This window comes from Triticum aestivum, chromosome 5A (assembly GCF_018294505.1).
Source record: "Triticum aestivum cultivar Chinese Spring chromosome 5A, IWGSC CS RefSeq v2.1, whole genome shotgun sequence".
Taxonomy (NCBI): domain Eukaryota; kingdom Viridiplantae; phylum Streptophyta; class Magnoliopsida; order Poales; family Poaceae; genus Triticum; species Triticum aestivum.
Genome location: NC_057806.1, coordinates 436,254,689 through 436,282,213, shown reverse-complemented (window position 1 = coordinate 436,282,213; position 27,525 = coordinate 436,254,689). Strand labels below are relative to the sequence as shown.

The window sequence follows — 27,525 nt, the reverse complement described above, 5'->3', positions numbered from 1 at the left end:
ATGTTATAAGAGGGGTTGAGCAAAGCGGTAACATAGCCAAACAACGGTTTGCTAGGACAGGGTGGATTAGGGGCTTGGTTTAACAATATGGGAGGCATGATAAGCAAGTGGTAGGTATCGCAGCATAGGCATAGCAAAAGAGCGAGCAACTAGCAAGCAAAGATAGAAGTGATTTCGAGGGTATTGTCATCTTGCCTGAAATCCCGCAAGGAAGAAGAACGAGTCCATGAAGAAGACAAACGGACATAGTCGAACGGGTCCTCACAAACGCGACGTTACCGGAACCAACCCGAAGAAGCAACACCGGAAAGAAGCACACAACATAGTGAACAACCAACATATGAACATGGTATGATATGCGGGATGCGGTATGTGATGCATATGCATGATTTGCAAAGGAATGATTGAACCTGGCCTCAGCTTGGAAATCCAAGAGTGCCACTGTAAAGATGAGGTGATTTCGGTTGAAAACGATATAAAGATCACCGGAATCGGATGCACGGTTTGGAAATGGCAAGCAAAACAAATATGGCGCCGGTCTGCGATAAACAACAAGTAGCCATCTAAATGCATCAAGATAAATATGCTACAGCACTCAAACATGGCAACAAAATACATGTAAGGGATCCATTCAATAAGCTTATTAAAAGATGTACACTGAGCTACGGCTAATTCGCTCAATAACAGGTTCAAACAAGCATGGCAAAAGTGCAAACGATAACAGATTTCAGACTTAGTGAAACTAACACAAGTCTGGAATTTATCATCAGAAAAGCAATGTTTAGAGCACGAAAACTACATGCTACAGGAACTTAACATGGCAAATCAAGGCATGGCATGAAGCTACTCAAAGCACTTAACAAAAGTCCCTTAGTGACCTTGAGCCAAAAGGGATCAGAGAATACAATTGCAAGCATGTGAACATAGCAAAAACATAAACAGATCTCAGACTTAGTGAAAAACTGGAGCATGCAAATCAGTTAACGAGTAGGCATGTTTAGGAGCTCGATGCACACACTACAGAGAATGGCATGACAAACTAATCATACACCCATCAAGAAGACATGGCATAGAAGCTAGACATGGCAAGAACTACAATATAGCATGCACGGATCAATAGCAACATCCTCGGCAAAATCGCTAAACAAGTTAACAATCTGCCAGGAACATTTTATAGCAAAAGTAGAGCTTGATTGACTCAAGCTAGGGTGCTCCATAAATGCAAACAAAGACATGGATGGATAGAGCACCACAATGTTAACAAAACATCCTTACTCATCATCCTCAAACGAGGCACGGCTCACTAGGAAACAACATGAACATATGCCATAACGACAAAAACAGAACAAGGACTTAGTGAAATTCTAAGTCCCTGAAATCAGCATTACCAATTATGCTACTTTGCATGCTTGTGCTAGTCACCACAAATATCACAAAAATACATGCCATACACCCCTGTAAAGATGGCATGACATATAACAAAACACATATAGAGCTCAGGATCAAATCATGCACACATTAAACATGGCAAAAATGACAAATAGCTATTTGCTGAAACAGATCTGACAAATTCACCACATAGCCCTCTTGCAACAGCATTTCGAGCATCAATATGAGATCAAATGAAAATTATGCAATAAGATGAAATGATGTACTCGTCGAGACGAACATTTTGATATGCTACACGCGCAAATCGGAGTTACGGATGCAGAGATACAACATGATGAAGATTGCAAAAATTCTAGGGTTAGTAGGGAAAAAGTCAACCGTGGAGATTCTCAGATCCAGATGTGGATCTCGCTGTTACTGTAGCAGTTCGCCGAAGTTGGGTTGCCGGAGACGAGGGAGGTGGCCGGAGCAGTGAGGGAGAGGAAGGAGCTCGCCGGGGGGGCTCGGCGGCGGCGATGGCGGCGCATGGCGGCGGCGGCGCCCGGCAGGGAGGCGTGGAGGCGCGGGACGGCGGTGGAGGACGGCGGACCGGCGTTGTGAGCCGGCGCGGTGACAGCGGAAGGCGGACGACGACGGCGGCCGTCGCGGTGAGGAAGAGCGCGGGCGGCGCGGCCTCGGGCCTCGGGCGGCGGTGCGCTGGGCCGCGGGGGGCGGCTCCGGGCTCCCCGGGCCGCGCGGTGAGAGAGGGCGTCCGAACCAATGGGAGAAGGACACGTGGCGGCGGCGGGACAAGCCGGACATGTCCGGCGCCGGCGGACGTTGTCCGACGCGCAGAGGAAGAAGGAGGCTAGAGTTTCGTCCGCGAATTTTGGGGGAGGCCACATATTTATAGGTAGAGGGAGGTAGGAGAGTCCAAATGAGGTGCGGTTTTCGGCCACACAATCGTGATCGAACGACTGAGATGATGAAGGAGGTTTAGGTGGGTTTTGGGCTAAATTGGAGGGGTGTTGGGTTTCAACACACACGAGGCCTTTTCGGTCCCTCGGTTAACCGTTGGAGTATCAAACGAAGTCCAAATGACGCGAAACTTGACAGGCGGTCTACCGGTAGTAAACCAAGGCCGCATGAAAAGTCTCGGTCCAATCCAAAAACGTTTAACGCCCGCACACGAAAAGAGGTAGAAAGGGACATCGGGTGACATAGGAGCGCCGGATTGCAAAACGAACAACGGGGAAAATGCTCGGATGCATGGGACGAACATGTATGCAAATGAAATGCACATGATGACATGATATGCACTGCATGACTCGCAAGCAATGACAACGCAACAACAGCGAATAACTAGAGGACACCTGGCACATCGGTCTCGGGGCGTTACAACACTCCACCACTACGAGAGGATCTTGTCCCGAGATCTAGAATGACACCGGAGGGGAAAACGGAAGATAAAGAGAAGAGGTAAAACTAAGTTGCTTCTTTGACAAACGAGTGAAACCAAAGAACCTTGAAAAGGTTGAGCAAAATGAAAGAAAGAAAGCCATGGAGAAGAACAAAGTTGAAAGCACTCCGTTAATACAGAGGAACAAGGAAGAACAAATTCGAACAGCACTCCGGTTGAGAAGGGATGCAAGACTTGATAAAATGAAAAAGGTTGGGCAAAGGCGCACAACACTCCGGTTAAATGGATAAACCAGGAAAAGAACACGATCCTGACAGAATGAAAAGATGGGTTGAAGAGAGCAACATCACAAAGCCTCCGGAACAAAAGTAAGAATGGAATGGAATGAACTACGAGAAACAAGATCTTGAGGGAGCACGCTTACAACAAATGCTAGAACGGAGTTGTTGGAAAACCAACAACAAAAATAATAAGCTTGATATGGTCTTATGGAATACATCTCAAATTATGAGGTGGCAACCTGCCACTCACGGGAAAAATAATTGGATTGATAAGAACAAGGAGACGAGAAACTTATTCGACCGGGAGGATAAATGGAGAACTTGGGTCATTTATAAGCACCATAATTAGCAACAATCCTTAGGGAAAGTTTTAGGTGAAATATAACCCAAGATAATTCCAATGAAGATATTGATGGATTTAAAATACCTCATTCTTAACAACGTGTGAATCATGAAACATGAACTCAAATTATCAAGAATGACATAATACCACCTCCAATGATACGGAAGAAAGAATTGCACTCCGAATAGCAAGATGAAGAAAACTTGAGCTTCTTAGCAAAGATTGTCGATGAACACTTCGAGAAGGAATTAAATCCTTGATGAATCCATCATGTAGAACCTTCATGAAGAACTCCAGTAATAAAAGAATGATCCAAAATAATTGAATGACGAAAAGAATAGGATTGAAGCCTTGCAATGATTTAGATAGAGATCTCCATGATAATATAATTGAAAGAGGTTGGAACTCCGGGAAAAAGAGAAGATGAAACAAATGAAATTGAGAATTTTAAGGGCCTCCGGAATAAAGAATTAATCATTAGGATGAAACAAGAATAAGAATTACATTATGCTTGTCCTTCATCAATTAAATTGATGATAAACAATGGATTTGGCACACTACTTATTCTCGTAGAAAGGATTAAGATAGATATAGCATAACTTGAGAACGTCTTCAATAAGTTACCGGTAGGATTGGGAAGAATGAATGAATATATACGATAACGAATGACGAGAACTCTTGCCCGAACCACCGTTAGGATTGACAACGAATAACTAGATGTTATAACAAGGAAGAAAAATCCTGAATAGCCACCATAAGAATTGGAAATGTACAAAGTAAAGGGGTGAATCACCGGTAAGAATTAGCAAATGAACGAATATGTTTGAGAGAATTTAGATCCATGAGAACGAAGAGATTACGAGCTGATTAGAGAGCGTAGTTGAATGACGCACCGGTAAGATTTTGAGTATGAGAGCTGAAAGCTGGAATGAATAAACCTGAATTTATGGACTCCGGATAATCAAACTGAGAAGACTCTTGAATTGCTTCGGATGGGTGAAAAGAATTCTCACAATTGAAAACAGTTATGAGAGGAAGGCAACAAGCTAGAATGACGAATCTTCGAGAGAACGGATAAGATATGGAGGAAAAACTCTTCTTCGGTCTTCAAAATCTGAGAATGACGACGAGAAACAACACCGTGAATTGTTGAGACACTCCGGAAGAATAAAAAGCGAAGAGGTTGAGCCACTGATGAAAGAATTTTGAAAGATCTTGGAGAAAGGCATTTGACTGATGATAATTCATACTTACGTCACACTTTAGAAGATTTGAGAAAAACTCCGGGAGAATAAGAAGAGTCAGGTAAGATCCTGGGAAAAGACCTGTGGTTAGGGCCCACTCAAAAGATACACCGTAGAACGATTTAAAAGAGAGAAAGCACCGGTTGAATGGAACGAAAGCAGAGTGGAAACACGAATCTTCAAGATATCTTGAGCACTCCGGAACAAATGAATATCAAGCGGGGAATGATTATGAGGTGCACCGGCATAAGAAAAGCATTTGAAATACAGAAAAATAATATGATCAACACTTAAATCTTGACTTGAATCCACCGGAGAAGAAAAGAATGAAGAATGACGAACGAGTACAGCATCTTCAAGAAAACCACCATGTAGGAACGTGAAGGAAAAGAATGGAGAGACTTCCATCGATAAAATGGATAGTTGGAAAAGAAATCTGGGTCCTCGAAGAAAAAGGGTGGGTGGGTGGGAAACCAAAGACAACTTGGAACGGATGAAGCAAACACCGTTGAGAAGAAATGATAATTGATGTTGCGAATGTTGAAGTGATCGGATCCACTAGAAGAGAAACACACCGGTGAAAAGGATTGACATGACAATCTCGATTATCATGAAGGATTGGTATTCACATCGGAGTATGAGAACACCATTTGGGGCAGGTATGGAATCAACACTTGACATTGAAGCAACTCGAATACCGCAACTCAAAACAAAACAAAGGATTGGCTTGCGGAATAAGCCGGAACAAACATATGATAGAGATTCCGTCCGAAGTTTTCGTGGTGGGGCCTACACGGGCTCGATCGTACAACACCATCATGTACAAGGCAGTGCACATGACATACGAAGCGTCCCCGAGTCGGCATAGCCAAGGACTCTTTAAGACACAACGAGACCACTGTAAAACCAACCGTGCATAGGCGGACCACTAGACGTCGAACCCCAATTTCATATCATACATCTGTCGGAAAGATATCATAAGAGCTACTTGAATTCCCACTTATAAACTCCCGAAATTTTTTGGTTATGCAATCAGGTGTTGGGGATACAGGGGAAGCATAATATCTCACCCAAAACTAACAAATCCTACATCCAGCTCTATCCATCCTTCAACACATAACCAAGAAACCATATTCAAAAAAACACATAACCAAGAAACCTTCGGAAATCATCTACCTCAACCTTCGAAAAGCACCCGTTATACGAGTTATGGCAATACTCCCAAACTCCCGCCCCAGTACTGGGTGGCGTCAAGGTTATCTCACCAACAACTGCATAAAAGAGATTTTCGATCTCGGTGAAACTAATCTCAGGTATTCCAGAACTGCAACGATAAAATTGTGACGACAACACCTCGGAGCTCAACTCCGCGGGACGCCGCCACAACCCCTAAATGTCAGGAGGCACCAAGAACAATGTTCTCGTCACAAAACCATCGGAACGATTCCAAGATACCCGCGTGATCCTAAAAATTTTTTTAGTGAAATTTTAGAAGAGAAGAGTCAAAACTCTACGTCAGGATGCCTCACCAGAGCGACGAAGGGACTGAGGAGTAAAAAGAATTCCTAAACTCTCCGATATATATAATTCCTAAATGACTCAAAACATTTCTAGACTCAATAATGCCAGCGATTCGATCAAGCAGGGGGCTCCTAAGGTCGGGAAGGCTCTGATTACCAACTTATAACGCCCTCGATGTGGCTATATCTCCCACGTGTCGAAGCACGACTTAGAGGCATAATCGCATTGAAAGCAATGTCGCAAGTGAGGTAATCTTCACACAACCCATGTAATACAATAAGGGAAAGAGATACATAGTTGGCTTACAATCGCCGCTTCACTCAATTACATGAATAAAGCATTACATCAACCAGATACAATCAAGGTTCGACTACGGAACCAAAATAAAAGAAGACTACCCCAAAAGCTACACAGATCCCCGATCGACCCCAACCGGGCTCCACTACTGATCAAATAGAACGAAACAACACAAAGGACAAGATCTTCATCGAGCTCCTCCTTGAGCTTGGTTGCGTCACCTGCTCGGTAACATCGGCACCTGCAAACTGGTTTTGGAAGTAACTGTGAGTCACGGGGACTCAGCAATCTCACACCCTCACGATCAAGACTATTTAAGCCTATAGGTAAGGTAAAGGTATGATGTGGAGCTGCAGCAAGCGACTAGCATATATGGTGGCTAAACATATGCAAATGAGAGCGAGAAGAAAAGGCAAAGCACGTTCGAGAAACTATGATCAAGAAGTGATCCTAAAACAACCTACGTCAAGCATAACTCCAACACCATGTTCACTTCCTGGACTCCGCCGGAAAGAGACCATCACGGTTACACACGCGGTTGATGTATTTTAATTAAGGTCAACTTCAGGTTTTCTACAACCGGACATTAACAAATTCCCATCTGCCCATAACCGCGGGCACGGCTTTCGAAAGTTTAAACCCTGCAGGGGTGTCCCAACTTAGCCCATCACAAGCTCTCACGGTCAACGAAGGATATTCCTTCTAGCGGGAAGACCCGATCAGACTCGGAATCCCGGTTACAAGACATCCTCGACAATGGTAAAACAAGTCCAGCAAGACCACCCGATGCACCGACATCCCGATAGGAGCTGCACATATCTTGTTCTCAGGGCACACCGGATAAGCTAAGCGTACGGGAGCCAACGTAACCCAAGTTGCCAAGGGACGGCCCCGCACGGTGCTCTGGGTTGGACCAACACTTAGATAAGCACTGGCCCAGGGGTTTAAAAATAAAGATGACCCTCGGGATGCGCGACTCCCAAGGGAAAAAGGCTAGGTGGCGAATGGTAAAACCAAGGTTGGGCCTTGCTGGAGGAGTTTTATTCAAAGCGAACTGTCAAGGGGTTCCCATTATAACCCAACCGCGTAAGGAACACAAAATGCGGGAACATAACACCGATATGACGGAAACTAGGGCGGCAAGAGTGGAACAAAACACCAGGCATAAGGCCGAGCCTTCCACCCTTTACCAAGTATATAGATGCATTAATTAAATAAGAGATATTGTGATATCCCAACAAAATATCCATGTTCCAACATGAAACAAGCTCCAATCTTCACCTGCAACTAACAACGTTATAAGAGGGGCTGAGCAAAGCGGTAACATAGCCAAACAACGGTTTGCTAGGACAAGGTGGATTAGAGGCTTGGTTTAACAATAAGCGAGGCATGATAAGCAACTGGTAGGTATAGCAGCATAGGCATAGAAAAAGAGTGAGCAACTAGCAAGCAAAGATAGACGTGATTTCGAGGGTATGGTCATCTTGCCTGAAATCCCGCAAGGAAGAAGAATGAGTCCATGAAGAAGACATACGGACGTAGTCAAACGGGTCCTCACAAACGCGACATTACCGGAACCAACCCGAAGAAGCAACACCGAAAAAAGCACACAACATAGTAAGCAACCAACATATGAACATGGTATGATATGCGGGATGCGATATGTGATGCATATGCATGATTTGCAAAGGAATGATTGAACCTGGCCTCAGCTTGGAAATCCAAGAGTGCCACTGGAAAGATGAGGTGATTTCGGTTGAAAACGATATAAAGATCACCGGAATCGGATGCACGGTTTGGAAATGGCAAGCAAAACAAATATGGCACCGGTCTGCGATAAACAGCAAGTAGCCATCTAAATGCATCAAGATAAATATGCTACAACACTCAAACATGGCAACAAAATACATGGCAGGGATCCATTCAAGAAGCTTAACAAAAGATGTACACTGAGCTATGGCTAATTCACTCAATAACAGGTTCAAACAAGCATGGCAAAAGTGCAAACGATAACAGATTTCAGACTTAGTGAAATTAACACAAGTCTGGAATTTATCATCAGAAAGCAATGTTTAGAGCACGAAAACTACATGCTACAGGAACTTAAAATGGCAAAGCAAGCATGGCATGAAGCTACTCAAAGAACTTAACAAAAGTCCCTTAGTGACCTTGAGCCAAAAGGGATCAGATAAGACAATTGCAAGCATATGAACATAGCAAAAACATAAACAGATCTCAGACTTAGTGAAAAACTAGAGCATGCAATTCTGTTAACGAGTAGTCATGTTTAGGAGCTCGATGCACACACTACAGAGCATGGCATGACAAACTAAGCATACACCCATCAAGAAGACATGGCATAAAAGCTAGAAATGGCAAGAACTACAACATAGCATGCACGGATCAATAGCAACATCCTCGGCAAAATCGCTAAACAAGTTAAAAATCTGCCTGGAACATTTTATAGCAAAAGTAGAGCTCGATTAGCTCAAGCTAGGGTGCTCCATAAATGCAAACAAAGATATGGATGGATAGAGCACCACAATGTTAACAAAACATCCTTACTGATCATCCTCAAACGAGGCACGGCTCACTAGGAAACAACATGAACATATGGCATAACGACAAAAACAGAACAAGGACTTAGTGAAATTCTAAGTCCCTGAAATCAGCATTACCGATTATGCTACTTTGCATGCTTGTCCTAATCACCACAAATGTCACAAAAATACATGGCATACACCCCTGTAAAGATGGCATGGCATATAACAAAACACATGTAGAGCTCAGGATCAAATCATGCACACATTAAACATGGCAAAAAAGACAAATAGCTATTTGCTGAAACAGATCTGACAAATTCACCACATAGCCCTCTTCGAACAGCATTTCGGGCATCAAGATGAGCTCAAATAAAAATGATGCAATGAGATGAAATGATTTACTCATCGAGACGAACATTTTGATATGCTACACGCGCAAATCGGAGTTATGGATGCAGAGATGCAACATGATGAAGATTGCAAAAATTCTAGGGTTAGTAGGGAAAAAGTCAATCATGGAGATTCTCAGATCCAGATCTGGATCTCGCCGTTACTGTAGCAGTTCGCCGGAGTTGGGTTGCCAGAGACGAGAGAGGTGGTCGGAGCAGTGAGGGAGAGGAAGGAGCTCGCCGGGGGGGCTCGGCGCCGGTGATGGCGGCACATGGCGTCGGCGCCCGGCAGGAAGGCGTGGAGGCGCGGGACGGCGGTGGAGGACGGCGGACCGGCGTGGCGAGCCGGCGCGGTGGCGGCGGAAGGCGGACGACGACGACGGCCATCGCGGTGAGGAAGAGCGCGGGCAGCGCGGCCTTGGGCCTCGGGCGGCGGCGCGCTTGGTCGCGGGGGCCGGCTCCGGGCTACCCGGGCCGCGCGGTGAGAGGTGGCATCCGAACCAATGGGAGGAGGACACGTGGCTGATGTCTACTACACAACCTTCTTCTTGTAGACGTTGTTGGGCCTCCAAGTGCAGAGGTTTGTAGGACAGTAGCAAATTTCCCTCAAGTGGATGACCTAAGGTTTATCATCTGTAGGAGGCGTAGGATGAAGATGGTCTCTCTCAAGCAATCCTGCAACCAAATAACAAAGAGTCTCTTGTGTCCCCAACACACCCAATACAATGGTAAATTGTGTAGGTGCACCAGTTCGGTGAAGAGATAGTGAAACAAGTGGTATATGGATAGTAGATAAAGGTATTTGTAATCTGAAATAATAAAAACAGCAAGGTAGAAAGTGATACACATGAGCGTAAACGGTATTGCAATGTGTTGAAACAAGGCCTGGGGTTCATACTTTCGCTAGTGTAAGTTCCCTCAACAATACTAACATAATTGGATCATAAAACTATCCCTCAACATGCAACAAAGAGTCACTCCAAAGTCACTAATAGAGGAGAACGAACGAAGAGATTATGGTAGGGTACAAAACCACCTCAAAGTTATTCTTTCCAATCAATCCGTTGGGCTATTCATATAAGTGTCACAAACAGCCCTAGAGTTCGTACTAGAATAACACCTTAAGACAAAAATCAACCAAAACCCTAATGTCACCTAGATACTCCAATGTCACCTCAAGTATCCGTGTATGATTATACGATATGCGTCACACAATCTCAGATTCATCTATTCAACCAACACAAAGGACCTCAAAGAGTGCCCCAAAGTTTCTACCGGAGAATCACGACGAAAACATGTGCCAACCCCTATGCATAGGTTCATGGGCGAAACCCGCAGGTTGATCACCAAAACATACATCAAGTGAATCACGTGATATCCCATTGTCACCACAGATATCCACGGCAAGACATACATCAAGTGTTCTCAAATCTTTAAAGACTCAATCCGATAAGATAACTTCAAAGGGGAAACTCAATTCATTACAAGAGAGAAGAGGGGGAGGAGAAACATAAGATCCAACTATAATAGCAAAGCTCGCGATACATCAAGATCGTGCCAAATCAAGAACATGAGAGAGAGAGAGAGATCAAACACATAGCTACTGGTACATACCCTCAGCCCCGAGGGAGAACTACTCCCTCCTCGTCATGGAGAGCACCGGGATGATGAAGATGGCCACCGGTGAGGGATCCCCCCCTCCGGCAGGGTGCCAGATCAGGGTCCCGATTGACTTTTGGTGGCTACGGAGGCTTCTGGCGGCGGAACTCCCGATCTATTGTGTGTTCTGGAAGTTTTAGGGTATATGGAGTTATATAGACAGAAGAAGCACGTCAGGGGAGCCACGGGGGCCCCATGAGGCAGGGGGCGCGCCCTAGGGGGGTGGGCGCGCCTCCCACCCTCGTGGTCATCTCCCGTATCTTCTGACGTGTGGTCCAAGTCCATCAGGTGTGTTTCCTTCCAAAAATAACTTCTCCAGTTGATTTCGTTCCGTTTCGACTCCGTCTGATATTCCTTTTCTTCAAAACACCGAAATAGGCATAAAACAGCAAATCTGGGCTGGGCCTCCGGTTAATAGGTTAGTCCCAAAAATAATATAAAAATGGATAATAAAGCCCAATATTGCCCAAAACAGTAGATAGTATAGCATGGAGCAATCAAAAATTATAGATACGTTGGAGACGTATCAGTGGCGGCGGCAGGACAAGCCAGATATGTCCGGCGCCGGCGGACGTTGTCCGGCGCGCGGAGGAAGGAGGCTAGGGTTTCGTCCGCGAATTTCGGGGGAGGCCACATATTTATAGGTAGAGGGAGGTAGGAGAGTCCAAATGATGTGCGGTTTTCGGCCACGCGATCGTGATCGAACGACTGAGATGATGGAGGAGGTTTAGGTGGGTTTTGGGCCAAATTGGAGGGGTGTTGGGCTGCAACACACACGAGGCCTTTTCGGTCCCTCGGTTAACCATTGGAGTATCAAACGAAGTCCAAATGGCGCGAAACTTGACAGGCGGTCTACCGATAGTAAACCAAGGCCGCATGACAAGTCTCGGTCCAATCCAAAAACGTTTAACGCACGCACACGAAAAGAGATAGAAAGGGACACCGGGTGACATAGGAGCGCTGGATTGCAAAACGAACAACGGGGGAAATGCTCGGATGCATGGGACGAACATGTATGCAAATGAAATGCACATGATGACATGATATGCAATGCATGACACGCAAGCAATGACAACGTAACAACAGCGAATAACTGGAGGACACCTGGCACATCGGTCTCGGGGCGTTACAACACTCCACCACTACGAGAGGATCTCGTCCCGAGATCTAGAATGGCACCGGAGGGAAAAACGAAAGAGAAAGAGAAGAGGTAAAACTAAGTTGCTTCTTTGACAAACGGTTGAAACCAAAGAACCTTGAAAAGGTTGAGCAAAATGAAAGAAAGAAAGCCATGGAGAAGAACAAAGTTTTAAGCACTCCGTTAAGACAGAGGAACAAGGAAGAACAAATTCGAACAACACTCCGGTTGAGAAGGGATGCAAGACTTGATAAAATGAAAAAGTTTGGGCAAAGGCGCACAACACTCCGGTTAAATGGATAAACCAGGAAAAGAACATGATCCTGACAAAACGAAAAGATGGGTTGAAGAGAGCAACATCACAAAGCCTCCGAAACAAAAGTAAGAATGAAATGGAATGAACTACGAGAAACAAGATCTTAAGGGAGCACGCTTACAACAAATGCTAGAACGGAGTTGTTGGAAAACCAACAACGAAAATAATAAGCTTGATATGGTCTTATGGAATACATCTCAAATTATGAGGTGACAACCTGCCACTCACGGGAAAAAGAATTGGATTGATAAGAACAAGGAGACGAGAAACTTATTCCACCAGGAGGATAAATGGAGAACTTGAGTCATTTATAAGCACCATAATTAGCAACAATCCTTAGGGAAAGTTTTAGGTGAAATATAACCCAAGATAATTCCAATGAAGATATTGATGGATTTAAAATACCTCATTCTTAACAACGTGTGAATCATGAAACATGAACTCAAATTATCAAGAATGACATAATACCACCTCCAATGATACGGAAGAAAGAATTGCACTCCGGATGGCAAGATGAAGAAAACTTGAGCTTCTTAGCAAAGAATGTCGATGAACACTTCGAGAAGGAATTAAATCCTTGATGAATCCATCATGTAGAACCTTCATGAAGAACTCCGGTAATAAAAGAATGATCCAAAATAATTGAATGATGAAAATAATAGGATTGAAGCCTTGCAATGATTTAAATAGAGATCTCCGTGATAATATAATTGAAAGAGGTTGGAACTCCGGGAAAAAGAGAAGATGAAACAAATGAAACCGAGAATTTGAAGGGCCTCCGGAATAAAGAATTAATCATTAGGATGAAACAAGAATAAGAATTACATTATGCTTGTCCTTCATCAATTAAATTGATGATAAACAATGGATTTGGCACACTACTTATTCTCGTAGAAAGGATTAAGATAGATATAGCATAACTTGAGAACGTCTTCAACAAGTTACCGGTAGAATTGGGAAGAATGAATGAATATATACGATAACGAATGACGAGAACTCTTGCACGAACCACCGTTAGGATTGACAACGAATAACTAGATGTTATAGCAAGGAAGAAAAATCCTGAATAGCCACCGTAAGAATTGGAAATGTACGAAGTAAAGGGGTGAATCACCGGTAAGAATTAGCAAATGAACGAATATGTTTGAGAGAATTTAGATCCATGAGAACGAAGAGATTACGAGCTGATTAGAGAGCATAGTTGAATGACGCACCGGTAAGATTTTGAGTATGAGAGCTGAAAGCTGGAATGAATAAACCTGAATTTATGGACTCCGGATAATCAAACTGAGAAGACTCTTGAATTGCTCCGGATGGGTGAAAAGAATTCTCACAATCGAAAACAGTTATGAGAGGAAGGCAACAAGCTAGAATGACGAATCTTCGAGAGAACGGATAAGATATGGAGGAAAAACTCTTCTTCGGTCGTCAAAATCTGAGAATGACGACGAGAAACAACACCGTGAATTGTTGAGACACTCCGGAAGAATCAAAAGCGAAGAGGTTGAGCCACTGATGAAAGAATTTTGAAAGATCTTGGAGAAAGGCATTTGACTGATGATAATTCATACTTACGTCACACTTTAGAAGATTTGAGAAAAACTCCGGGAGAATAAGAAGAGTCAGGTAAGATCCTGGGAAAAGACATGTGGGTTAGGGCCCACTCAAAAGATACATCATAGAACGATTTGAAAGAGAGAAAGCATTGGTTGAATGGAACGAAAGCAGAGTGAAACACGAATCTTCGAGATATCTTGAGCACTCCGGAACAAATGAATATCAAGCGGGGAATGATTATGAGGTGCACCGGCATAAGAAAAGCATTTGAAATACGGAAAAAGAATATGATCAACACTTAAATCTTGACTTGAATCCACCGGAGAAGAAAAGAATGAAGAATGACGAACGAGTAGAGCATCTTCAAGAGAACCACCGTGTAGGAGCGTGAAAGAAAAGAATGGAGAGACTTCCATCGATAAAATGGATAGTTGGAAAAGAAATCTGGGTCCTCGAAGAAAAAGGGTGGGTGGGTGGGAAACCAAAGACAACTTGGCATGAATGAAGCAAACACCGTTGAGAAGAACTGATAATTGATGTTGTGAATGTTGAAGTGATCGGATCCACTAGAAGAGAAACACACCGGTGAAAAGGATTGACATAACAATCTCGATTATCATGAAGGATTGGTATTCACATCGGAGTATGAAAACACCATTTGGGGAAGGTATGGAATCAACACTTGACATTGAAGCAACTCGAATACCACAACTCAAAACAAAACAAAGGATTGGCTTGCGGAATAAGCCGGAACAAACATATGATAGAGATTTCGTCCGAAGTTTTCGTGGTGGGGCCTACACGGGCTCAATCGTACAACACCATCATTGTAACGCCCCGAGACCGATGTGCCAGGTGTCGTTCAGTTATTCGCCGTTGTTGCCTTGTCATTGCTTGCGTGTCATGCTTTGCATATCATGTCATCATGTGCATTGCATTTGCATACGTGTTCGTCTCATGCATCCGAGCATTTTCCCCGTTGTCCGTTTTGCAATCCGGCGCTTCATTCTCCTCCGGTGGTCATTTCTACCTTTCTTTCTTGTGTGGGGATTAAACATTTTCGGATTGGACCGAGACTTGTCATGCGGCCTTGGTTTACTACCGGTAGACCGCCTGTCAAGTTTCGTACCATTTGGACTTCGTTTGATACTCCAACGGTTAACCGAGGGACCGAGAAGGCCTCGTGTGTGTTGCAGCCCAACACCCTTCCATTTTGGCCCAAAACCCACCAAACCCTGCTCCATGTCCTAGATCGTTCGATCACGATCGCGTGGGCGAAAACCACACCTCGTTTGGACTCTCCTAGCTCCACTTATGCCTATATATACACCCCCTTTCGGATCTCAGATTCCTCCCCGTCCTCCTCCTAAAAAAAAACATCTCCTCGCCAGATCCGCCGCCGACGGACGTGTCCGGGCGAGCCGGACAACGTCCGCCGCCGCGCCCAGCCTGCCGCTAACCGCCACGTGGCCCTCCTGCCACCGCGCCCGCGCCCACATCGCCGGCCCGCGAGGGCCCGGGGCCGGCCCTCCCCGCCGACCGCTCGGGCCAGAGGCGCCCGCACGCCGCCGCCCTTCTTCTCCTCCTCCGGCCGCTGCCCCGCCGCCGCTCGTCGCCTCGCCGGGCCGCCGCAAGCCGGCCGCCGCCGCCCGCTACCGGTCGGCGCCGCCCCGGACGCCGCCGCCCGCGGTCGCCGCCTCCTCCTCCGGCGCCGCCCGACCTCCTCTCCCTCACCCCGGCCTCCTCTTCCCCCACTCCGGCCGGCACCGACGAGCTCCGGCGCTGGTCATCCTCGGGAGACGCGCAGGTGAACAGTACCCGGATCCAGATCTGGATCTCGGGTTGACTTTTTACCTCTAACCCTAATTTTTCGTGCTACCTTTGACTGTTTGCGTCTCCGCAATCGTAGCTCCGTTTTGGGCATACGATATATCAAAATCTTCGCCTCGATATGTACATCATTTCATTCCATTGCATCATTTGCATTTGAGGTAATCTTGATGCCCAAAATGCTGTTAGAAGGAGGCTTCGTGAGTTAAATTGCAGATCCGTTAGTTCATCATGCACTTTTGTCATTTTTGCCATGTTTAATTCGTGCATGATATGCATGTGCCCCTTTGGGATGAATTGTTAAGCATTTTGCCTTCTTTCCAGAGGTGCCACCCATGCATTTTTAGGATGTGTGTGTTCTCTTGTGCAAGCTTGCGAAGAGAGGTACCTGAGATTGCTGATTTCAGAGACTTAGTGATTTTCACTAAGTCTGGGATATTTTAGTTCATGATGCTATATGTCCAGCTTGTTTCCTAGTGATCCGTGCCTCTGTTGAGGATGATCAGTAAGGGAGTTTTGATATTTATGTTATGCTCTATCCATCCATGTCTTTGTTTGCATATGTGGAGTGCTCTAGGTTGACTCAATCGAGCTCAACTTTTGCTTCGTTGTTAATCTGGGCAGATCGTCAACTTGTTTGCGATTTTGCCGATGCTACCGTTAGTGTTCCATGCATGCTATGCCTTTGTTCTTGCCATGTGTAGCTAGCACATTGTGCCTTCTTGCTGGTCATATTCTTTCCTTGCCATGACTTGCACCGTAGTGAGTGCATCGAGCTCGTTTACATGCCTTCGTGAGTTAAATTTCTGCATGCCTCAGTTTTCATTAAGTCTGAAAACTGATTGTGTTCGAGCTATGTTCGTGAGCTCGGTAGAGTATTTTGTGAACCCTTTTGGCCCCAGGTCACTTTGGGTGTTTTGTTAAGTTGTTGAGTAGCTCCATGCCATGTTATTACTTGTCATGTTCAGGTTTTGTATCATGTTGTTTTGCTGCTACGAAGAGGGCTTCGTGATCTGAAATTTCAGGCTAGTGTTAATTTCACTAAGTCTGAAATCTGTTTTGCATATTCATTTTCTCCATGCTTGTTTGAACCTCGTAATGGATGAATTTGCCTATGTCTCAGTGCTAGTGTTTTGTTAACCATCTTGTGTACATCACCACCATGTATTTTGTTTTCATGTTTGGTGGCTGTAGCATGTTCATTTCGTTGCATTTAGATGCCTACTTGCTGTAAATCGCAGACCGGTGTCATATCTTAAAACGCTTGCCATTTCCAAACCGTAGCTCCGATTCCAATGATCTTTATATCGTTTTCAAGCGATTTCATCCCCTCTATCCAGTGGCACACTTGGTTTTCCAAGTTGAGGCCAGGTTCATGCATTTCCTGTCATATCTTGCATTTTGCATCCCGCATCGCATCCCGCATAGCATATCATCATTTCATCATATTGCTTGTTCTTGCACGTGGTTGATTGTATCCTTGTTGCTTGTTTGTATTGTTGGGTAGAGCCGGGAGACGAGTTCACTACCGAGGAGCCCGTTGAGTTTGCTTGTGAGGATCCAGTCAACTCTGACAACTGTGCAGGCAAGATGATCATACCCTCGAAATCACTACTATCTTTGCTATGCTAGTTTGCTCGCTTTTTTTCTATGCCAATGCTACGATGCCTACCATTTGCTTGTCAGCCTTCCAAATTGCCATGTCAAACCTCTAACCCACCATGTCCTAGCAAACCGTTGATTGGCTATGTTACCGCCTTGCTCAGCCCCTCTTATAGCATTGTTAGTTGCAGGTGAAGATTGAAGTTTGTTCCTTGTTGGAACATGGAGATGTTGTTCCTTGTTGGAACATGTTTACTTGTTGGGATATCACAATATATCTTACTTAATTAATGCATCTATATACTTGGTAAAGGGTGGAAGGCTCGGCCTTATGCCTGGTGTTTTGTTCCACTCTTGCCGCCCTAGTTTCCGTCATATCGGTGTTATGTTCCCGGATTTTGCGTCCCTTACGCGGTTGGGCTATAATGGGAACCCCTTGACAGTTCGCCTTAAGTAAAGCTTCTCCAGCAATGCCCAACATTGGTTTTACCATTTGCCACCTAGCCTTTTCTTTTTCCTTGGGAGTCGCGCTCCTGAGGGTCATCATTATTTTACCCCCCCCCCGGGCCAGTGCTCCTCTGAGTGTTGGTCCAACCTGTCAGCTGCCGGTGGCCACCAGGGGCAACTCTGGGTTGGCCTACCCGCACCTAAGACAATCTGAGTGTGCCCTGAGAAAGAGATATGTGCAGCTCCTATCGGGATTTGTCGGCACATTCGGGCGGTGTTGCTGGTTTAGTTTTACCCTGTCGAAATGTCTTGTTGTACCGGGATACCGAGTCTGATCGGAATGTCTCCGGTGGAGGTCTATTCCTTCGTTGACCATGAGAGCTTGTGATGGGCTAAGTTGGGACACCCCTGCCGGGTATTATCTTTCGAAAGTCGTGCCCGCGGTTATGGGCAGATGGGAATTTGTTAACGTCCGGTTGTAGAAAACCCGAAGTTGACCTTAATTAAAATACATCAACCGCGTGTGTAACCGTGATGGCCTCTTCTCGGCGGAGTCCGGGAAGTGAACACGGTGTTGGAGTTATGTTTGACGTAAGTAGTTTCAGGATCACTTCTTGATCCTAGTTTCTCGACCGTGCTTTGCCTTCTTTTCTCGCTCTCATTTGCGTATGTTAGCCACCATATATGCTAGTCGCTTGCTGCAGCTCCACCTCATTACTCCATCCTTCCTATAAGCTTAAATAGTCTTGATCTCGCGGGTGCGAGATTGCTGAGTCCCCGTGGCTCACAGATACTTCCAAAACCAGTTTGCAGGTGCCTATGTTACCGTGCAGATGACGCAACCAAGCTCAAGGAGGAGCTCGATGAAGATCTTGCCCTTTGTGTTGTTTCGTTCTAGTTGATCAGTAGTGGAGCCCAGTTGGGGTCGATCGGGACCTTTGTCGCATTTGGGGTTCTTCTTTTATTTTGGTTCCGTAGACGGACCTTGATTGTATCTGGATGATGTAATGCTTTATTCATGTAATTGTGTGAAGTGGCGATTGTAAACCAACTATGTATCTCTTTCCCTTATGTATTACATGGGTTGTGTGAAGATTACCTCATTTGTGACATTGCTTTCAATGCGGTTATGCCTCTAAGTCGTGCTTCGACACGTGGGAGATATAGCCGCATCGAGGGCGTTACAATCATGTACAAGGCAGTGCACATGACATACGAAGCGTCCCCGAGTCGGCATAGCCAAGGACTCTTTAAGACACAATGAGACCACTGTAAAACCAACCGTGAATAGGCGGACCACTAGACGGCGAACCCCAATTTCATATCATACATCTATCGGAAAGATATCCTAAGAGCTACTTGAATTCCCACTTATAAACTCCCGAAATTTTCCGGTTATGCAATCAGGTGTTGGGGATACAGGGGAAGCATAATATCTTACCCAAAACTAACAAATCCTACATCCAGCTGTATCCATCCTTCAACACATAACCAAGAAACCTTCGGAAATCATCTACCCCAACCTTCGAAAAGCATCCATTAACCGTTGGAGTATCAAACGAAGTCCAAATGGCGCGAAACTTGACAGGCGGTCTACCGGTAGTAAACCAAGGCCGCATGACAAGTCTCGGTCCAATCCAAAAACGTTTAATGCCCGCACATGAAAAGAGGTAGAAAGGGACACCGGGTGACATAGGAGCGCCGGATTGCAAAACGAACAACGGGGAAAATGCTCGGATGCATGGGACGAACATGTATGCAAATGAAATGCACATGATGATATGATATGCAATGCATGACACGCAAGCAATGACAACGCAACAACAACGAATAACTGGAGGACACCTGGCACATCGGTCTTGGGGCATTACAAGGAGTTTGCTATTGAGAAGATTGCATGACAGAGACGACCCCTAAAAATTATTGTGTGAGCAATTAGTTTAGTGTGTTGTTCGAGGAACAATTAACGTAGTCCTTTTCATAAATTCATTACTTTCGTTTGAGTCATAAGGCAACTGTACTATTAAGGAAGGTTCAAGATAGTCGAGATTTAGGTCTTTGTTGAATGTTCAATCATTAACCAATCTCCCAGTGAACTCAAGAGAAGTCTCTTAGTGTGTTGTGTTTTTTACTCAGAGTCAGAGACGATGTGTTTTCTGGGCTGCAAGAGAAAATCATGGGCAGTCGAGTCAACTTGTTTCTCAAGTAAAGTTGTCACGTGAGTTGAAATCCCCCCATTGGACACGTGTTGGTTGACCATTGTGTGGCGTAGGCCCCTATTGGTCATTTTACCCTCGTCATTGCTACGGCTATAAATAGCACCCCATCCCAACCTTCACTGGTTGGCTGCTCCGTTTGAATTGACAAGAGTTTGTCTGAGTAACCCCTTTGTTGAGATATTTCGCCTAGAGTAAAAACCAGACCCCAAAGTGAAGTGATTGAACAATTGTAGAGAACTAAGTTTAGATTTAGCTTGTGCCTAATACTCTTGTGAGTTGCACACTCACTAGACAGTTAGGTATCAGGCTGAGCAACTGAGAGTTATTGTGGTGTGCCAAGGACTTTGTCTATGAAGGTTTGGAGATTGCCTTGAGGAATCTACCCGAGTAAATTGATTGGAGGTCGAGGAACTTACAGTTAAGGAGAATAAGATGGAGAGAGTTTTGCTCCTGTGTTCAATCACACGTCACTCCAACCAGACGTTGCACTTTGGCATAAGTGTAAACAGGTCAAACAAATAGCTTGTCGCCATCGAGCAACACTGGTTCTTTCTCTTTCTATATTACTTTTGGTATGTACAGTTTGTTGGGTTATCCCTGTTGTGTTGTTTATCTGTGTTCAGTCCTTTGAGATAGAAGAACATTTACATTTGTGCCGCAATCATGTTTGTGTTTGTTTTCCATCTCATTGTACACAATGTGATGTGTCTCTATGTTCTCATGTTTTACATCTACTGCTACCTAATTACCCTACTAGCTTTTGTTATGATAGATATCTCGTTGTAGTGCCTTTTTGTTTTTCATCTAGTCAATCCCTTCCTTTGTTATTCCTCTGCTTAGAATTGCCTTAGTCATTTTATTCTATTTGTGTTGTGTTGATAGATTTACTATCTCGGAGAAAATTACAAATATCCTACTCACCCCTCCTCTAGTCGATTCCTCATCCTAGATAGTTACAACATCAATTGTAGCCGCCTTAATAGATTTAGATCCACCTCACACTACTACGAGCTCAAGGAAATCCACCTACAATACTACTGCTTCACTTGGTCTAATGAAAGGGTTAATCCAACCATTAGCAAGCTTGGCATCTTCTTTGCAATGAAGATCCATTGCCCCCTCCTCCTCACAAGCGTGCAACAAGGGGCCAAGGAAACCTAGATTCTTCAAGTTTGAAAATTTATTGATCAAGATGCCCGGCTTCTTGGACGTTGTCCAAAATTCTTGGAATGAGCCGTCGAGCCACATTGAGTCATGACAACTTCTCTTTCAAAGCTAGAATGACCGACAACTAAAAGCTCGGAGCAAAAACCCTTTTTCCAATGCCAAAGTTCATCTACATATGGCCCTTATGGCCATTCTTCATCTTGACATGTCAATGGTTACCGTTGTTTAATAACCATTTAGTATCTTCACCATCCACAAGGTTCACAACTTCATTAGAGACTATAACGATCCACTCAATAGCACATGACCTTATTTTTTTTATGCATAACAAGCTTGATGTCCTCAACTACAGAAGTGATTTAGTTCCCATGGTTTCGCTATCACTCTATGGTTTTTCTTTTTGTCTTTCTTCCACTTTTTACATTGCCACTTGATGTGTCCTTTTTCATGACATTGATCACACTCATTATCAACATACTTTCCTCGTAATTTGCTACTGCCTCTTTCTGCTCCTTTACTTGAAAACCTGCTCTTGCTTCTCCCCTGGATTGAGTGACTAACACTTATTAATGTGAGGAATAACTAGCTTCAACTAACTTTCTAGAATCTTTATTTTGTATCCTTGTTACATTCATGAGATAATCTAGTTTATCTCATGATTTCCAAGTGAAAACTCCATTAGGCGCTGAATTGCAAAATATGGCGCTAAAGGTCTCCTGGTTGTCCGACAATGAGCTTAGTAGCAGCAAGGCCTCACTTTAAATTTAAGCGTAACTCATAGTAAAGAAAGTGGATTTTTAATTTTCTTGATTGCTGAAAGGATCGATATGGTTGACTAGAGGGGGGGATGAATAGGCAACTAGCAATTTTTAACTTTTCTTTACCAAATTAAAGTTAGCATCAAAATAGATTGTCTAGATATGCAACTAGGTGAGCAACCTATATGATGCAACAACAACAAGCACACAAGCAAACAAGGGATATAACACAAGGTAAGCTTACACAAGTAAAGGTAAGAGATAACCAAGAGTAGAGACGGTGGAGACAAGGATGTGTTACCGAAGTACCTTCCCTTTGAGAGGAAGTACGTCCCCGTTGGAGCGGTGTGGAGGCAGAGTGCTCCCCAAGAAGCCACTAGGGTCATCGTATTCTCCTCACGCCCTCACACAATGCGAGATGCCGTGATTCCACTATTGGTTCCCTTGAAGGCGACGACCGAACCTTTACAAACAAGGTTGGGGCTATCTCCACAACTTAATTGTAGGCTCTCAACGACACCCCGAAGCTTCACCACAATGGAATATGGCTCCGCGGTGACCTCAACCGTCTAGGGTGCTCAAACACCCAAGAGTAACAAGATCCGCAAGGAATTAATATTGAAACTTGGCGATGAAGTGCTTTTCACTGATCTTAACTAATGCCCTACGACATCATAGGGTGAACACGGGCTTCTAGTACTTTTGAAACGTAGCACTCCATCTTGCCCTTTGAGATCTAATAATCTGCACCATTCGAAGATACCTTTCAGCTTGTATTCAGTTTCATCTTTCACCATATATTTTTTTAGCAAAATACAAATAAACCTTGCTCTGATATTACATTGATGGTGTTGAAACTTTGAGGATAGTTTCAACCAACAACTACAGCAACAAAATGAGCATAAACATCATGCAAAATAAGACGAGATTCAACCTCCCTCAACACATTTAATTTCTTCTCCTCCTATATAGTACAAAAACTAGGTTGTCCAGGAAATAGCAAAGCGTCGCCGATTGGCATCCATCTAGTACGAGCAAAGTTGCTTTGCTGTCCATGTGAAGTGCCTGCTATCCTGGCTTGGATGGCAAACCGGCGACATCATCGCGCGCACCCAAAAGCAGGGGACAAAACCCTGCTTTCCCAAGCAAACCCAACAGCTTTCCCCACTCCCCGTCCCCAACTCCCCACTCCTCCCTCTCAAAAAAAAAAAAAAAACTCCCCACTCCTCACTCCAGCCAGCAATGACAGGCGATCCCGCCGCCGCGGGGCCCGGCCGAGAAGCGCCGCCGCCGGCCCGGCCGCCGAGGCCGCTCTCCGTCGTCTCCGCCCTCCCCTTCTGGTTCTACCTCACCGCCGCGGTCTCCCTCCTCGCGCTCCTCCTCCCTCACCTCCTCTCCCCCCACCACCCCCCTCCCCTCCCGCCTCTCCTCCGCCGCCACCTCTCCGACGGCCGCCTCCTCAAGCTCCACCCAGGCCCGGACCTCTTTGCCTCCACCTCCCGCCCCGCCGCCCACTCCGCCGCGCACCACCACCCCGTGCTCGTCCTCCCGGGCCTCGCCGCCGGATCCTTTTCCTTCCGCCGCCTCCTCTCCTCCCTCTCGTCCCGGGGCCTCGTCGCCGCGGCCGTAGACCTCCCTGGACAGGGCCTCTCGCCGCCTCCGGCCGCCCCTCCCGCCCGCACGAACCCGCTCCGGGAGATCATGGACCGCGGCATCTTCCACGCGTTCGAGCACCTCGTCGAGACCGGCGAGGTCCCGTTCCAGGAGACGGCCCCCGAGCCGTCCCGCTCCTTCTACGCGGCCAGCGAGGCGGCCGCGGCCGTGGCCCGTGCCGTGGACGCGCTCGGCCTCGCGCCTGTCCACCTCGTGCTCCACGACTCCGCCCTCGCCGCCGGCGCCGCCTTCGTGTCGGCCAACCCGGCGGCCGTGCAGAGCGTCACTCTGATCGACGCCACCACCACCTTGCCGGCCTTCCCGGCGGCCGTTCTCGGCGTGCCGGCGCTGGGAAGGCTGGTGCTGCGGGTGCCGGCATTGTTCAAGGGGCTGGTGCGTCTGTCCTGCGCTCGGGGGATGGATGCAGAGGAGGCTGACGCGCACAGGGCGGCGGTGCGGGGGCAGGGGAAGAGGGATGCAGTGTTTGAGGCCTGGAAGGCCATGAACCATAGTTTTGACCTGAGAGAGTGGAGGAGCTCTTCAGAGGAGGTGAAGAGGCTGCCGATGATGGTTCTGTGGTCGGGTTCTTGGTCGGATATGTGGATCGATGAGGGGAAGAAGGTGACCAAGGCGTTGCCGGACGCCAAATTCATCTACCATTACGGTGGCCGGTGGCCTCAGGTCAGTCTGTTTGTCAGTGTCTACCCATGTTTACCAATTTCATTTTTGGGGAGTATGCGTTGTAGTCATGGAAGGGGAGCCTTGGCGCAGTGGTAAAGCTGCTGCCTTGTGACCATGAGGTCATAGGTTCAAGTCCTGGAAACAGCCTCTTACAGAAATGTAGGGAAAGGCTGCGTACTATAGACCCAAAGTGGTCGGACCCTTCCCTGGACCCTGCGCAAGCGGGAGCTACATGCACCAGGTTGCCCTTATGCGTTGTAGTCATGGATGGACCGATTGTCTTTTTTGTGTTAGCTTAGTTGATTGATATTGAGATACAGACATAATCATGATTGGTCCTCTGCCTCTATGTAGATCACTATTTCTCTGCATCATTGTTTCAAAGAGTTGAGTTAGAACTGAACCAAATTAGTACGTACTTGCTCAAAGTGAGACTTCTAGAGATTTCAGAATGAGATGATGTCGATCAAACTGCTAAATGGTATAGGATGATATCCATTTGGTAGTATAGCACAATGCACACTCTGTAACATGCTAATATACCGGCCTGAACTGTTTCTACTAGCATTGTTATCATGTTTTCAGTTGGCATTTTGAGAAACGAGTTAGTAACCCCAATCTCATTCCTGTATTTTATAGGAAACCAACCAACTAAAGAGCTCCCCTTATAAGCTATAACTGATATATGACTGTCTCTAGTCTCCCCTTATAGCTAAAGAGCTTAACTAGGGTCATCTTGCCGTCATCGTGGTGGTATTTTTAATTAGCCTTTGGTTTGCAACGTACTACTGTATTATATAGCAAAGAAGCAAGCTGAGATTATGGCTGGTTTTTCCCTTATTTTGCAATTTCAGGTGGATGCATATGAGGAAATCTCAAAGTTGATAGCAGAGTTTGTGACCATGTTACCAACAACTGCGACAGAGCACGGGTCGGAGAATATGGACCAATCATCCGGCGAATCAGCAGATGCTCACAGCGATCATCCAGTTTCATGAAAACCAGAACTATCTGATTCATGGTTAAGAAATGCCTTGCGAGCATCCATATGACCAAGCGATGTTCTTCTGCCTTGGACAAGTCTTAAGCTTGTTCTGCTAGAAGGGGATGATGGTCTCTTCCTTACAATCGCCCCATTGCTATCTGTTTCCCCCTTCATGTAAAATGATATCTCCCGGTGAAAGTTTGAAAAAACTTCACCTGTAGGGCCTCTTCTATTCCTCTTTCAGGTGATGCTGTCAAAATGTAACTTGAGACTGTTTTGCCTCAGGGAAGTAGGTATTCTGTAATGAGGCTGCGCTCGCATAACCTGATTTAGTGTAACGTTGTTTTGTTGCCATGGATAGGTAAATGTACTCCTGTACTAACCAGTGCATTGTACGCTCAGATAAGTTTTACTTGCACTTGTAATCAGTGCTGCGATGCGATGCAAAGTACACTGTATTCTCTAGCTGGCCACCAGGCAGTTGGAAATTGTAGCTGAGTATAAAAAATAGTTCATTTTGTTAAGTTGGAGAAAATTTACCGTGTCCCAAACATGTTTGAATCCACATTCTTCTCCTATCTTTTAAGTTGGTTTATGCTAAACATGTCCAAGCTATTTTCTTGCTGCTGTATATCCATCAGTATCTCTGCGGCTCTTCAGATTAGTAGTCTGATCAAACTGGAACCAATGTTCATAGAATATTGAGAAGCTTTATACATAAGGGGTTTTACCATACTATTCAGTTTTGCCTCTAATATTTCAAAATGCTAAAAAAAATGCCATCATTGCGTTAGACGCGTACTATGATGGTATGCTTTGTTCTACCATTATCTTCGGGCCAAAACCCATTGACCATGTTATATGATTAAAATACCCTTATCGTCAGACCCTTGTTTCTTCCTCTTTTCTAGTGTAGGAGATAGAGTTCATACCCCATTTATTTGGGAACGGATGAGCAAAAAAATTGGTCTTCTCTTTAGCCTCACGACTAAAGTTTGACTGTTGGTCCACACGACCAGAAAATCCCATGTCCAACCCACCGCGTGATAGGATAGCTTCCTTCTCCTCCACACACTCCCTGCTCTGAAATCCTCTATCTGTGACCTTGAGCTTGTTCCCTTGAAAAAGAAAGTCGAGCTTATCTCTGGCTCGTTACCCGCTGACTTTGATTTAGCGCGTAAACGGCCTTGAATTCTCATCAGCAGATTAATCGCTGCTGCAGAAAACTCCAGCGGTATGAACAGTATACGTAGTGCCGTGAGCTGAATATTTCAACGGCGAACCCCGGCGATTTGGCAATCTTGGGGTGGTCCTTGATGTTGAGGGGCAGACCCAGACCATCGGTATGGTCAGCAACTTAATTTGACCCAACACGCAGCTCCCACGTCGCAACGGCCACGCACCCCTGGTCCTGGGAACGCCATGGACTGCATTTGTTTATCGTCGCACTTTTGTTCATTAGGTACTACTTCCGCCGGTCCTTTTTACTCTGAATATAAAAATTGTCTAAAGTCAAACTTAACAAAATTTAATCATGTTTTTATAAAAAAAACATTAATATCTACTATGCTAAAGTTATACTACAATACGAAAATTTAAGTCATGACACATCTACTAATATTGATTTTATATTGTGAATGCTGGTATTTTTTCTATAAAATTGGTCAAACTTTACGAAACCTTATATATATTCTTTAGAAAAGAAGGATGGCCCCCGACCTCTGCATCTGCAAGATACATGCGGTCATTTTATTGATTATTATTGAGGACCTTACAAAGTAGTACGACAATCTGTCTGAATCCGTCATCTTGACGTCACCTGCCGTTACTCCTATCCATATGATGAAGGGATGCAAGCTGGACCAAATACCCAGACCTCTCACCTAAGTCTAACATCTAAAACCGGAGGCCTCGACCGAGCCACATACCGAGTCCGGGGTACAATCCGGTCCGAGCACTCACATATGTCGTCGCCGCCTTCTCTCACTGATCCATCTTCAAAACAGATAAATCTTACATGCGAACTAAAAAGGACCGGAGGGAGTACTTTCAAAATTACCCGAAGAACTTCTTGACCACGCCATCGTTCTGAACTTGTCAGCCAATC

The 27,525-nt window shown here is 45.3% G+C and overlaps 1 protein-coding gene across 1 annotated transcript; it reads left to right on the top strand.

Moving 5' to 3' along the window:
• The first annotated feature begins 9,668 nt into the window (after positions 1-9,668).
• Positions 9,669-25,942, top strand: LOC123101352 (protein AUXIN RESPONSE 4). The gene is made up of 3 exons (XM_044522844.1): positions 9,669-9,887; positions 23,162-24,433; positions 25,288-25,942. The coding sequence occupies exons 1-3, from the start codon at positions 9,669-9,671 to the stop codon at positions 25,429-25,431; spliced, it is 1,635 nt and encodes a 544-aa protein (XP_044378779.1). The 3' UTR covers positions 25,432-25,942.
• The last annotated feature ends 1,583 nt before the right edge of the window (positions 25,943-27,525 follow it).